At 35.5% G+C, this 15,247-nt stretch overlaps 1 protein-coding gene across 1 annotated transcript; it reads left to right on the top strand.

Moving 5' to 3' along the window:
* The first annotated feature begins 537 nt into the window (after positions 1–537).
* Positions 538–14,785, top strand: LOC123656253 (UNC93-like protein). Its single transcript, XM_045591958.1, has 10 exons — positions 538–782; positions 4,604–4,766; positions 6,186–6,309; positions 6,730–6,881; positions 7,661–7,779; positions 8,134–8,293; positions 10,275–10,415; positions 11,334–11,460; positions 12,076–12,196; positions 13,842–14,785. Exons 1-10 carry the CDS (start codon positions 562–564, stop codon positions 13,978–13,980), a joined length of 1,467 nt encoding a protein of 488 aa, XP_045447914.1. The 5' UTR covers positions 538–561; the 3' UTR covers positions 13,981–14,785.
* The last annotated feature ends 462 nt before the right edge of the window (positions 14,786–15,247 follow it).

The raw sequence follows: 15,247 nt of genomic DNA, 5'->3' as shown, positions 1-15,247 counted from the left end.
AGAGGATACCTCTATTGATACCCTGATGCTCATCAAGGAGGACAATCTCCCGCCTCTGATGTGGATAATAGGAAAAAATTTCACGTCTCTTCAGGCAAGGATGGTGTGGCTCTTATCGTAGATATCCGCACATCAACGGGCATAGTTCAGCGAGTTTTTTCAAATATCTGCCCCTTTGCCATTGCAGCCGGTAGACAAAGACACAATCAAGAAAGCTACATCATTCTAAAACTTTTTTATCTTTGGAAGTAGGTACTTCTAAGGCGAGGGCCATGTTAGAACGATATCGGGTGAGCAATGGCATTTCCTATAGCTCGCATCAATTGTGAAGTTGATGATGACCAATGAGAGGACGACAGAGGGGGAGGGAACCTCGCCTAGCTTCATTCTTCATTATTATTTTGTAACGCTCATTTAAATTATTATCAGAAAATACACGAATATCTTCCTATATGAGTAGTGTAATGATGATGAATGATGAATAAACGAGTATAACGTGTTCTAACAGTTTACATTATAATACCTAATCTGTTTTCATATTTTGTTTTATTGCAGGTCACAATGCCAACTGCTGCTGTATTTGGTCCAAATGAAAAATGGCGGATAAATCGCAATATTTTCGTGCTTGGCTTCGCTTTCATGGTGCATTTCACGGCGTTCCACGGTGCCGCCAATCTGCAAAGCTCCGTTAACACAGACGCCGCTGCAGGAACCTTCACTCTAGCGGCTATATATTTTTCACTCATACTGTCCAATATATTCTTACCCGCTTTGGTTATAAAGTAAGTCATTTTATGAAAAATGTGGTTTTGTATGCTAATTTTTTGTTTAAGTTAGGAGAAAAAGATACAAGAAAGTTGGTGTTATGAATGATTCGTTTTACATATAATTTTATTTTTCATTTATCTGTCTCAAGGTTCCGTATCTCAGATTCTTTATGGAATATATAAAACTATGCTAACAAAAGTTGAACACAAGATTGATCTTTTTTTGGATCTTTCTAACTTAGTGGTAAAAAACTATAAAAAAGCCCAGTAATAGGTATATTAGAAAAATAGCGCTCGGTCGGCCTGGTGGTAAGCGCTTAATGTCTGCATGTCTACATGTCTACACAATACACACACGGTCGTCTGTTCCTAAAGTAGGCAACTAAATGCTTGTGTTATAGGTAACAGCCGACTGGTATAGCTACATTTTTTTTTCTATAATATATAAATAAATATTTATATTACACCCAGACTCGGGGTGAGAATCGAACCCATAACCCTCGGAGCAGAAAGCATACAAATACAAATTCACTACAAACTATGCCAACGGGCTAGTCAACAATTTTTTTTGATAATAGAAATATTAATTTCATCAAAACTTCCAAAATGCATGTACCTACAATGTTTCCTTGACTTCTTTAAAAATATTTATAAAAAATACTATTAGTATGTAATATAATTGCCATTGAATTGTCGTGTCACTGGAATTGTGCCATTTAATTGCTAGATAGTTAACGGAAGTTTTGGGTCAATGTTATATATACTAACTGTTGACTTTGTGGCGACATCTATCGCGCGAAATACGAACGACTACAAACTACGTAATTAGAGAAAAACTGACATATGCTACATCGCGCTATCAGAGTTTTCAAAGTAATTAAGCATATATACAAGATCCCAACAACAACCGTTGGGGCCGGTAGCCCGCCAGGCACAACACCCGTCTGGCCGGAGGATCCTCCCTTTTCTTCACGCTCCCAAACTGGTGACCCCGAGCATGAACGTCAGCGCAGCCTTCGCAAGCTACGTCATCATGACGTCATCATCACTTGACCCCGAGCATGAACATCAGCGCAACCTTCATCGTCATCATCACTTCCTCAAGCTTTCGAGCAGCAAGAAGCATCCAGTATCTACGGCTTCAGCCAGCCAGCATTTACGGCTACTACGGGTATCCTGACCACCAGCATGCGGCGAACGCGCATTCCTGGTCATCGCCCACAGCCTTCTCAGCGACTTTGGCACAGCACACTGCACTTCGGCCGGTCAGCAAGCAGAGACGCACTTCTCTCCTGGTCGACGCAGCAGCCAGCCACTACGCAGCACTGCACCACTCCGACTCACTGGAGCATATGCAGCATCACCGCAGACAGTTCCGACTCACCGTGAACTATGCGGCATCTGGTTCCGACTCACTGGAACACTCTACTACTAATCACGTCGGGGTCACCAGTTTGGCGATGCGTGTGAAACGTAGTGTGAAGAATCACGTCGGGGTCACCAGTTTGGTAGGGCATCTAACGTGGTGTGAAGAAAAGGGAGTTGTGAAGAAAATGGAGGATCCTCCAACCAGACGGGTGTTGTGTCTGGCGGGCTACAGCGCCCCAACGGTTGTTGTTGGGATCTTGTATATATGCTTAATTACTTTGAAAACTCTGATAGCGCGATGTAGCATATGTCAGTTTTTCTCTAATTACGTAGTTTGTAGTCGTTCGTATTTCGCGCGATAGATGTCGCCACATCACTCCCCTCCGAGACCGGAGGTCGATAGCAGGTTAAGTCGTCCATTCATCTTGTGATGCTTGCCGGGCCAGTGGAGTGTTCCAGTGAGTCGGAACCAGATGCCGCATAGTTCACGGTGAGTCGGAACTGTCTGCGGTGATGCTGCATATGCTCCAGTGAGTCGGAGTGGTGCAGTGCTGCGTAGTGGCTGGCTGCTGCGTCGACCAGGAGAGAAGTGCGTCTCTGCTTACTGACCGGCCGAAGTGCAGTGTGCTGTGCCAAAGTCGCTGAGAAGGCTGTGGGCGATGACCAGGAATGCGCGTCCGCTGCATGCTGGTGGTCAGGATACCCGTAGTAGCCGTAAATGCTGGCTGGCTGAAGCCGTAGATACTGGATGCTTCTTGCTGCTCGAAAGCTTGAGGAAGTGATGATGACGATGAAGGTTGCGCTGATGTTCATGCTCGGGGTCAAGTGATGATGACGTCATGATGACGTAGCTTGCGAAGGCTGCTCTGATGTTCATGCTCGGGGTCACCAGTTTAGGAGCGTGAAGAAAAGGGAGGATCCTCCGGCCAGACGGGTGTTGTGCCTGGCGGGCTACCGGCCCCGACGGTTGTTGTCGGGATCTTGTATATATACTTAATTACTTTGAAAACTCTGATAGCGCGATGTAGCATACGTCAGTTTTCTCTAATTACGTAGTTTGTAGTCGTTCGTATTTCGCGCGATAGATGTCGCCACATATATATACAAGATCCCGACAACAACCGTTGGGGCCGGTAGCCCGCCAGACACAACACCCGTCTGGTTGGAGGATCCTCCCTTTTCTTCACGTATCCAAAACTTCAAGTCAAGCTAAAATGTGCTTATCGATTTTAGACCACACTGAATATATAATTGTATGTGTGTACAATTATTTACATCGTATATCGTACATATAATCGTACATAATAATGTACGAGTACAATTACACACAATACAATTGAAGATGTGTTTTTGGTGTTTTTTAATTTTTGTGTCAATCAAGAAAATAACTTTTTGAATATAAGAATTAGTTAGACTGAAAAATAAATAAAATAAAAGGTAATTTTTGCAAAAACCTTGTACCTGATATACCTTGTATATGTCTAATTTCATTAGATTCTTTTTTCGCATAGACTAAAATGAGCGCGTTGGCGCAACGGTCATAACGCTGGTTTATGGCTGTTGCGCTGGTGGTTGCGGGTTTGATCCCCGCACATGACAAACATTTGTCTGTCTCTGATCTTTCTCCTTCATAGGGAATGAGGCCCAAGCCCAGCAGTGGAATATTACAGGCTGAAGCGTTAAATGAAAAAAATATATATAAAAATAATAATAATAATAAAATATAATATAATTTTGTTGCCTGAATTTTTGCGACTGGGGTCTACATAATGAGAGACACATTATATTGACTTTAACGTTATACTATCAACGTTTTCTACATCGAGTACATATTTAATAAAGTTATTATTATGATAAAAAAAATTGTGTAAAAATAGAAACGATAGTTCACACAAAAACTACAGAGGCGTTTAACACTTACGATTTTAGTATCCAAATGTTAAGGTCAATTGCACTCGCTAATATTTGGTACTTTCAATAAATAGTGTTGTTAAATGTTTATATTTCGAGAGCTTCGCCTCACAACTCTTTAGACAGTTTTGCGTTTTAGTATTTAAATACAATTACAAAAATGTTGTATACATTTGCCAAAAATATCGGTCTGGTTTTTGAAACATTCTATAAAAAATAATTGTTTGCTCTCAAATGAAAAAAACCGAGTTCAATTACATTGACAAGTAATACAACGTAAGTAGATGAAAAAAATTAACAAACGCACTAGTCGCCACTACGATTTTCGAAGGTTCCCATCGATTTATCTGGTATGCCATCATCAGATCCTGGTTTCCTTATAAGGGTACCCTTGGGATATCTCCATTAAAACAAAAAAATAAAACCTTTTTTAAAGTCAGTTAAAAACAATAGCTCAAGCTTCTAATATAAAAATTATTTTTTAATGACTAGAATATTTGAACAACTCTCAGAGACTATAATAATAAAATGCTTATAACATTATGTCTTTATCTCAGATGGCTCGGTTGCAAATGGACGATTGCAGTTTCTTTCATGGCTTATATGCCTTTCATTGCGGCCCAATTCTACCCATATTTGCACACACTGGTACCGGCGGGAATGATGGTCGGTTTTGGTGGTGGTCCTCTCTGGTGTGCTAAATGTACATACTTATCTGTGGTAAGTAAAATAGTACTTTACTAAGTGGCAGTAATAGAACACATGTTATTTTAAAATCAGACAAGTTATTGACAGGCAATATATTGTCATCGCAAATTTTAAAACATAAAAACAAAAAATAGAAACAAAGAAAATAAATTAGTCTTGTTCTATTGTTTCTTAATTCTATTACAGTAATATATATAGCCTACGAAACTGTTTTTTTTTTTGCTTCTGAAAATAAAACTGATATTTCAATCACGGCCTTTAAATCCATTCCTTTGTCTATTCATTCTTTCATTACTTTGTCATCATCAATTATTCATTGGTATTGTACTGCAAAGTAACAAATAGGATATCAATTTTGAAGGTCAATTTTGTCATCATTAAAATTTGAAATGAAAAATTTCATGCTTTGCACGATTATTAGGCGGTTTGCATATAAATGAATCGATTTAAATTTTATTGTTGCCTATTGAAAAATTATTATGGACGTCGCATTTTTATTAATCAGAGCCATATTTTGATATTATAATAGATTTAACTACTTTGAAGCCGATATGCGAATGATGTGATTAAAATCTTTCGAGTGCTAATTTTTCAGTTATGACCTAGCTTGTTCTGATGTGGTCATTACTTCTATTCCTTAGAAATTATAGTAGTAAAAAACGGTTTATGGTATAGTGATGATGAACAAAATATACATTTAGAAATAAAGGATCCATTAATTGAATTATATGAATTACTAGCTGTGCTCCGCAGTTTCACACGCGTAAATTTGTGAAAATTAGCCTATAGTCTTCCTTGGTAAATGGGCTATTCAACACAAAAAATAAGTTTTCTATTTGAACCTGATCCAGAGATTAACGCGCTTAAACAAACAAACGTTTCAGCTTTATAATCTTAATATACATATTCTTTCTGTGCGTGTGTTTGTCACTGAGCAAAAAATTCTCCTAAACGGCTGAACTGATTTGGTTAAAATTTTGTATGTAAATTTCGATGGATTCATTGACGGTTTGAAAACACAATTGGATCCATTACGTGGCACTTCTATCGGTATATCAGCGATCAAATTGGTAGCTGTATTCCGGGCAGGACAACGTCTGCTAGATCCGCTAGTATTAGTATAGATGTACACTTATTATGTCTCATCGCTGTTTGTCCTGGTTATTATTATGGTCATCTGATAGCTATCGTTAATCATAGATCATATTGAATATATCCCCCAACAGTTGAGCAGTTAGCTAGATTAAGAACCGACATTTCTTTTACGTGGAGAAAGTAGCCTATGTCCAGCTGCTGTATGTTACGGTCTGAATCACTCAATTATATTATATCACCAGTTTTGCAAATTAAAAATACATAAAACGGGAACTAATGACAACTTATTTATCGAATCTATATTTAATTATCATAAATATTTTGTATTTTACGTAGGTAGCGGAGCCTTATGCCAAGTTATCAGGAGTACAAGTGGAGGTGCTTGTAGTACGATTCTTTGGACTCTTCTTTATGTTTTATCAGATGGCTCAAATATGGGGCAATCTGGTATCTTCGGCAAGTAAGTCACTATCAGATGAAATTTATTTTTAGTAAACTTGAAAATATAAGCAGAGACATGAAGAACCTAAAACTGATGTGATGAACACAGCGAAATAATATTGCCCTCAAGCAGTTTGTGTTCCTGTGGTGAGCAAGGTGGCCAGAGGTCCCGTGGAGAGTTGGAGGTAGGATCGGCACCGCGTTTGTGATGCTTTTTTTAGAAAGAAATTCTTTATTGGACTAAATAATTTACAATTACTTAATTTCTGGTGTTGCAGGCTTCCATAGGCTAGGGCAAAGGCTTATATAATAGGGATATTAGGCGTATTTGGGACCTCACTAAAAAGAAATAAATCTTAAAAAAAAAACTATAAAATGTGACGCAATATTCCTTGACGCCAAGTTGTGAACATAATGAACACCATGTATATATTTTCAGTTTTATCTTCATCGCTCGGTGAAGCGACGCGCTTTATGAATGAAACCGTTATCGGGGCACCTAAAGTGGAGGCGTTTGTGAACTTAACTCAATCACTGCCAGACTACGGTTCAACTTGTGGGGTTAACTTTTGCAGCGGTAGTAGTTTGCATGTTAGTATTCAATTTAGATTTATATAAAAAGCCTCGTACCTATATCATAACTAAGATATTTTTTTTTATGTTTAGTTAAATAGTATATTCCTTATTTTTTACAAAAAAAAGATGTTAATAATTTTTTACTCCTTAGTTATATAAGCAGGTTATTTGTTACCGTAAGACCCAGTAAAATTCATTACCATTGATTTAATTTTAAAGATTCTTGAAAGTATTTCACGCTTTATATCGTTATATGAATTTTTCTGATAATTTGTATTGAATTGTAACGGCTTCGTATGGTTAGGGACCATTCATAAATAACGACACAGGAATTTCTCGATTTTTTGACTCCTTCCCCGTCCTTGTCACAGTTGGTCACACTTATGAGAACCCCCACGTAATAAAAATAATATTATTATTAAAACGTCAGTTTCAATGTTGTTTTTACTTAGATTTGACTAACCATTTTATATATTTTATTTTGAAATGTGATATAACAAAATTTTAGAACCCTTACCACCCCTTGTCACACTGTCGACCGAGGTCCCCGTGTTGTAATTATGCGTGTGACGTAATTTATAAATGACTCCTACCTACAATAAACATACTACGCGCTATTTATCCCTCATATAAATATTTATGTAAGCGCAGATTATTGGCTTAGGCCAAAATCCTGTCTAATGCATTGTCTAATTACAGTACAAAAGTTTGCAATTCTGAAATTTAAGGACTATTAGAAAATGATATATTTTCAAAAGCACTAATTATAATTTATATAAATTATTTTACCACAGGAAAACACGAACTTAAAACCGCCATCACCTTTAAAGATCCAAGTAATAGCAGGTGTTTATCTCGCTTGTATGGCTCTAGCTAGCGTCCTCGTCGCTGTAGGCGTGGACTCTCTTAGCAGGTACATAAGAAAATAAATACATAGAAATTAATGTTAGTAAATATCTTATATATATAAATGGCCGACTGTACCCAATATAGGCAACTATATAGATCTGAAAGTACTGTCCATTGCAAATTGTGCCAACAGACTAGTCATAATCATAATATGTATATTTAAAATATATTTTCAATCAATTTATTTCAATTATTTATATTTAATACTTTTTCCACTACATACAAAAAAAAATCAATACAAATACAACTTACTATTGAAAACTTTTGACCTAAAATCAATAGATCGAGAAGCATGAAATAATGCTTATAAAAATATTTTATAAGAAATTTAAGTTTGATTATTTTAACCATGCTTAAGATATAACACGGGACGCCAGCCGATGGCCCAGGGCAAGTCAGGGTTCCAGTTGCTGGCGGTCACCCTCCGCCAGCTCAGACATAAGTACCAATTGTTATTACTGCCTGTTATCGGCTACATCGGCGCCGAGCAAGCTTTTATGGCCGCAGACTTCACTCAGGTAATTGACTCTATTTTTGATTAAGTAGGATTAAGTATTTAAAATATAAAACATAAGTACGGATTTTTTTTAATTTAAAATTAACATCTACGGGCTCAAAATACCCATGCCTTTGGTTAAACATGCATTATAATTTTTTTTATAGTTGTAGAGTTGGTATAAGCTTATTTTATTTTATTATTTTAGAGACTGTTTAGTAGACTGTTTTATTCAGGATAATAGCAACATAGATGGTAATAATCTAATATATAAAATTCTCGTGTCGCGGTATTTGTATTTAAACTCCTCCGAAACGGCTTGACCGATTCTCATGAAATTTTGTATGCATATCGGGTAGGTCTGAGAATCGGCCAACATCAATTTCTTCATATCCTTAATTTATAAGGGGGGGGGGGGGGAAAGGGAATCAAGGGGGTTAATAACATATATAGAAAAACAAAGTTTTCGGGGTCAGCAAGTAATAAATATAAAAATACTTATTATTTAAACAGTAAGCGATGTGAACTACACGCTACTTACCTAAATGTTATTTGTAAAAGAGCATGAAAGAACAAATAAAAATGTTTAAGAAACAAATGCTTAACATTGATACTTAAAAAACTAAATAAAGTATTATGAGATATTAGATAATGAGATAGTTGATGTTAGGTGTAGTATGTAATATTTCATTGTATTATAAGTACTATACTAGGCCTTTCAGTGTAAGAAAATATAAAATAATATATTATGTAGATTTATGTACAATTTACATACATTATTGTACTTTAGGAAAAACTCCATCAATCCAGAAACCTTAGTCTCAGTCATAACTAGTCTAAAATAATAAGAAATCAATTTAAAAGAATAGAGAATTTCTTGCGGAGTTTCTTTTATTCCTGAACTTCATAATTATATTCGAATTTGGTGAAAACATAACTATCTGGAGTAAGGCCTCTAAAGAAATGAGTATTTTAGAAACGACTTTCGTCAAACGAATACAAAAACCTTTTTTTTAATTTACTAAAAATTGATAATTATTTTTTTGTGTTTGTTTTTGTTAGACTTGCATAAAGACAAATTAAAAAAATAATCATATGTACGAAAAAGTAAATGACTATCTATACTAATATTATAAAGCTGAAAATCTGTTTGTATGTTTAAACGCACTAATCTCAAGAACTACTGGTTCGAATTGAAAAAATCTTTTTGTGATGGATAGATCATTTAGCGAAGAAGACTATAGGCCATTTTTTCCTCAAATTAACGCGTGTGTAGCCAGAAGGTACAGCTAGTATATTATAAAACAATTGTCCTTGTCAAAATCTTTAAAACAATCGCGAACTCATTTACGTAACTAGCTTCCTGGCCTAGGTTGGTGATTAGTATTATGCGCGAGTTGAAGGCTGCTCCAGTATCCGCTGTGACAACCTTTCACCACCTTACTGTTGCCGTTTAATTTTGGCATTGTTATGCAAAATGACAAGCAAATGTATTATTTTATATTAAATTTTGACTTTGTGTCATGTTTAGATAATGATTTCTTTTATTATAAGTTGGTTGAAATACTAGAATTAAAGAAATATTATATGGTCTACATTTTTCTCACAATTAGTTTAGTTAGCGAATCTCGCGATATATATAAATCGCTCCAGAATATAGAGTATGGTAAAGAGGTAGACACATAGACATACAGGAACTTTTTTATACTACTAGGATGGCAAACAAGCTTACGGCCTACCTGATGGTAAGCAGCTACCGTAGCCTATTGTCGTCTGCAACACTAGAAGATCATTGTTTTTATATTTGAGGTCCCTACTCAGTAATGATGCTCCAAATTTTGAGCAGAACATTTCCGTCTATGCCCTACCGAAAAAGATAAAAGCGTAAAAATAAAGCGTAAGTGTAAATTCTACCCACCTTCCCTAAAATTTGTAGTTAAAATATTATATTTATAGTTATAATTCTTCGATAACACGAAATAACTCTGTTCTAATTTTTTCAGGCTTTCGTTGGTTGTGCGTACGGCATCAGCAATATAGGTTTTGTGATGATTTGCTTTGGCGTGTTCAACGCGCTGGCTGCGCCGGTTGCGGGCGCGGTTGTCAAATTAACCGGCCGGTACCCAGTTATGTTGACTGCTCTTGTAAGTTGATTGATTATTATGTTCATTAGAAGAACATAGACATTCTCAGTGACAAAAACTAAGGACTTCATAATCTAACAAGGATTGTAAAGATTTAAATCGGTGACGACGCGTTGGTGCAACGGTCACAGCAGGTCTGTGGCTGTTGCGATGGCGGTTGGGGGTTCGATCCCCGCACATGAATAATATTTGTATTAATCATACAGATGTTTGCTGTGGTCTGGGTGTTTGTGCCATCCTTGGTCCCCCCAACGTGCCTCGGAGAACACGTTAGGCGGTCCCGGTTGTTATCATGTACAACTCATAGCGATCGTTACTCATAGTAGTGAATATATGCCAACCCAAAGTGGAGCAGCGTGGTGGATTAAGCTCTGATCCTTTTTTCTTTTCTTTTTCGGTGTATTTTTTTCTCTGATAGTGTACAATAAAGAGTATTTGTATTTGTATTGTATTGTATCCTTCTCCTACGTGGGGAAAGAGGCCTATGCCCAGCCGTGGGATATTACAGGCTGAAGCGAATTGATGCTCTATGTAAATATGTATAGATATACATTACACTGGTACATTTACGGTTTTTGCGTGTGTTATATAGAATATAATATATAAGAATATAATTTTGAACTTCGAACTTATTTAAAAAATATCCATGTTTATATAATTAAAAATAAGTATATCATTAACTGAGGTATGGCACAGAAGGACATATCCTACTTAAAATCTGGAGAAGCCCGACGGGGAAGTACCTCGATCTTACAGAATATCGGAGCTAAATAAAATTGCTTTGAAGCAGAATTGTGTTCCTGTGGTGAGTAAGGTGACCAAAGCAATTGGGAGGCATTGGGGGTGAGCCGTATGCTTCTTTGCCGACCTATTATATATTACAGCTATATAAAATAAATATATATATTTATTTTATAGCTCCTCAACCTATGTCTGTTGTCATCACTAATATTATGGAGACCCGATCCTGATCAATGGCTTTTATTCTTCGTGTTAGCTGCAATTTGGGGAATAGCAGATGCCGTGTGGCTAGTTCAAGTGAATGGTAAATGAATAGCTTCTATTTTATTTCTTACTATAATAAAAAGTTACTTTAAAGGAAATATAGAGTGCAAACATAGCTTTTATTTATTTAATTATCCAATGATAAGGCTGTAAATATACTTTTTTCTGTTTGATGAAAAGAATTGGTAGTTTAGTGGGTATAAAAACTTTTTTGAATGTCACCCTGTAGATGCTGATATTGACTTGGCAATTGGAATCCGTTATATTTCGGCTGAGATTAATGTGTTGGAACATTGAAATAGAAATGTAACCCCTCGTTTGATCAAAAAATCTAAGTAAAATTTAATTTTAATCCTGAATATAATCTTAAGCCCGTTTCCAGTGTGAGTTAATGAAAAAAAAAAAAAAAACTAGAAAGCCACAAATTATGTTTTATTAGCTAAGCTATATTTACCTTTTTATGGGTGTTTATTTAATTTCCCCCGTCTTTAAATATTTCTTAACAAAAGTACGATTGCAATAGTAAATTAAGAAAAATTTAATATGATTACTGTGTGTTTAGGTCCATAATATGTATTATTTCTGTTTTGGTGTACAATAAAGTGTATTGTTATGTTGTTATGTTATGTTATGATTATTCTTTATAATTGTCTAGCTCTCTCCGGTATCCTATTTCCTGGTAATGAAGAAGCGGCATACTCGAATTTCCGTTTGTGGGAAGCGACTGGAAGCGTCCTCTCTTACGCATCAGCTCCTTATCTTTGCGTAAGAACCAGGTAAATTACATTTTTGGACCTATTATTATTTTTCATTACATATACAAAGTATACACAAATTTTATCGACCAAAGGTCCCTTCTAAACGGACGATGGTTTGCTACTATTTGTGGTTGCATTATTTACACAAACCTTTTTTTTTAATTAAGGCAAAAGGGTAAATCCTTTTACACAGCCCCGCCCCCCGGAGGCGACGGGAGTGTGTGACACTCACATTAGACACACAATAAATATAGTAAAAATGTAACGGATATATGAGAAATAATATTATTGCGACCTTTATCAACAAATATAGCACCCAAAACAATAATTTTTAGAATTTTTGCCTGTTTGTCCATATTGTTTGTGCGTTTATGCACGCCGCACGCGCTTTTCAGTAATATATTGTGGTAAGCTTCACTTCATATTTAGTGTTTGTTTCATGTGAATCGGTACATAAATAGAATAGTTATCCCAATTAAATGAATCACGTTGAACATTTAAATATCCAAAATGCGGACGAAGTCGCAGGCACAGTTACTTAATTATTTGTATACATATTTAAATTTAACAACCGCTCTGATGTAGAAGTACGTGCTTCTTGTAGGCAGGCGACTTTACAAGAGAGATTTTCACTATATTCATACTAAATATTTCTATGTGTACAAATATTTATTTCCGATTTGGATGTCTGTCCTTGTTAGTCTCCCCACCGTGCCTCGGAGATCACGTTAAGCTATGGGTCCCGGTTGTTAACGTATACACTTGATAGCGATCGTTACTCATAGTAGGGAATATATTCGCCAACCGGCAGTAGGGCAGCGTGGTGGATTAAACTTCGACTCTTCTCCTAAATTGTTTTAATTGTTGAAATATATCTATGGCTAGCAGTGCGATGTTACAGGCTGAGTCGTATTTAAATGCTTCACATACTGTATGTTTAGTGCCTAACGAAAAATACCGCGCAAAAAAACGATCTGATATGAAACATTTACTTAATCATAAGGCGCCTTGTAGAAGTTTCTGAAGTTAAAAATATAGCGTGTTCAATATTGTTTGAATGAACTATATATAACTGTGATTGACTATTATAAATACATGGTTAAGGTAATTTTGATAGGTAACATGTAACAAAGGTATAATAGGTTTTCAAAAACGACTTATTATAAGAATAATTTATTGATTGACCTTGTTAAAGATTAAAATGCGACAGGGTGGCCAAAGATCTGTGATGGCCTGTCGATCAATCTGTAGGCGTACCTCTAAATAAACATTTGTAGAATAAATGCATAATATTAAAAAAGCACATATCATTAAGTCGCCGTCGCTTTACGGAATAACAAAAAAAAAAACACCAAAATGCATTTTCCTGTATGTCTGGTCTGACATCAAAGCATTCAGAATTAAAGTTTAATTAACGTTGTGTGTAAAGCTTGTATCATAAATAGTACATAGTTTTAAATAAAGCTCTAACATTTGTTAACCAACCTCAAATCGAAAGGCTTACATGTTTCGGAAAATACGTGCATCCATCAACCCGACGCCCAAGCAGTAATTAATTAACTCTAACCCTTATTAGTTCCCTATCTTTCCTTATCTTCCTAGCATTCATTGTAACTGTTATATTTCACTAAATTAAAAAAAAAATAAAAAATATTTTTTGCAGGTTATACATTCTACTGGGTCTATTGATCTTGGGATTCGGCGGATACACCACCATCGAAATGATGGAGTATCGCGTGAAGCGACGTCATCACGACGAACGGAAGTTTGAATTAGTCGCTAATAAAGCTGATCAGGAGTGATAATATTAACTTAGGGATAATAATTTATAAGACATGCTATCCATATTGTTGACTAGCCGCGTCTTGCGGTTTCACCTGCATAATTTTCGACTCCTTGCGAATATCGGGATAAAAAGTAGCCTATATGTATTCCAAAACTCTAGATATCGATGTACCAACTTTTATTACAATTAGTAGTTTTTGCGTGAAAGAGTAACAATTGTCTATCCTCACAAACTTTCGTATTTATAATATTATTAGGTGTTCTAACTAATCGTTAGTGGTACTCAGTTAATTAATTTTCGCCTGATAGTTATTTAATAAGGCTTTATAAGATTAGAAAAGATTTGTATATACATTTAATAAGTTTAATTCAACTAAAATAAACAAGGGCTGTATTCATTTGCTAAATATAAATGTCAAATATAAAGAAATTCAAACAACATTTTAACTAGGTGTTATATTAAGAATTTCTTACTAACCACCTTACAGATTAAAACTACGAATTCAGCTTCAATGTGTTTATAAAACAAAAAGAGTATTTGTGTTAATTGTAATTAAATATAGAAGCAGATAGTCCGGAAGTGGTGCAAAGACTTTTTTCCTATATAGAAAAACGGTTAAAGTTTAAAGGATAGATGATATATCCGAAGATATATCCGAAGGAAAATCGTATCCGTTTACAGGTGGACGACTTGCACCACTACTAGAACGTCATTTACGTCCTCATACCTAAATAGTATGAAATACCTAATTACTCCTGTTTTGTTACAACATTTTAAGTAATAAGGGTGATGATGAAAATAATAAAAACATTTAAAAGAAATCATTGTTTTATTCTCTTCACATAAATACTTAAAATTGTATCGGGCTGTGTCCGAAGTCATAACATACTTACTTAATTAAAACCTAACCTAAGCTAAGTACTTAACATTCTCAAGGAAATTAAAAAGTGACTAAAACCTTGTTATATATAATGCCGAACACCCAAACTGATACAATTTATGTTTGACTATGTATAATCGATACAGTACAGGATGAGTTGCTCGACACACGGTTACAAACCCGATTCCAACATTCAGAATCCGATACGTTTTGTGTATATGTGAAGAAATTGGGAAGATACTCGTACATAAAATTAAAACAACTGTAAGTCACCTCACCACATTAAAGTACAAGCTGCTTTGTCAAATTATTGAAAAATTTAATAACAATCAGATAATAACAAACACGCCGTTATATTCTTATAAACTATTATTATTTTAGTTTATTTAATGTTCGATTTAAA

Source organism: Melitaea cinxia, chromosome 9 (assembly GCF_905220565.1).
Source record: "Melitaea cinxia chromosome 9, ilMelCinx1.1, whole genome shotgun sequence".
NCBI lineage: Eukaryota > Metazoa > Arthropoda > Insecta > Lepidoptera > Nymphalidae > Melitaea > Melitaea cinxia.
Note: the sequence above shows the minus strand (reverse complement) of the source record. Positions and strands in the feature narration are given on the sequence as shown.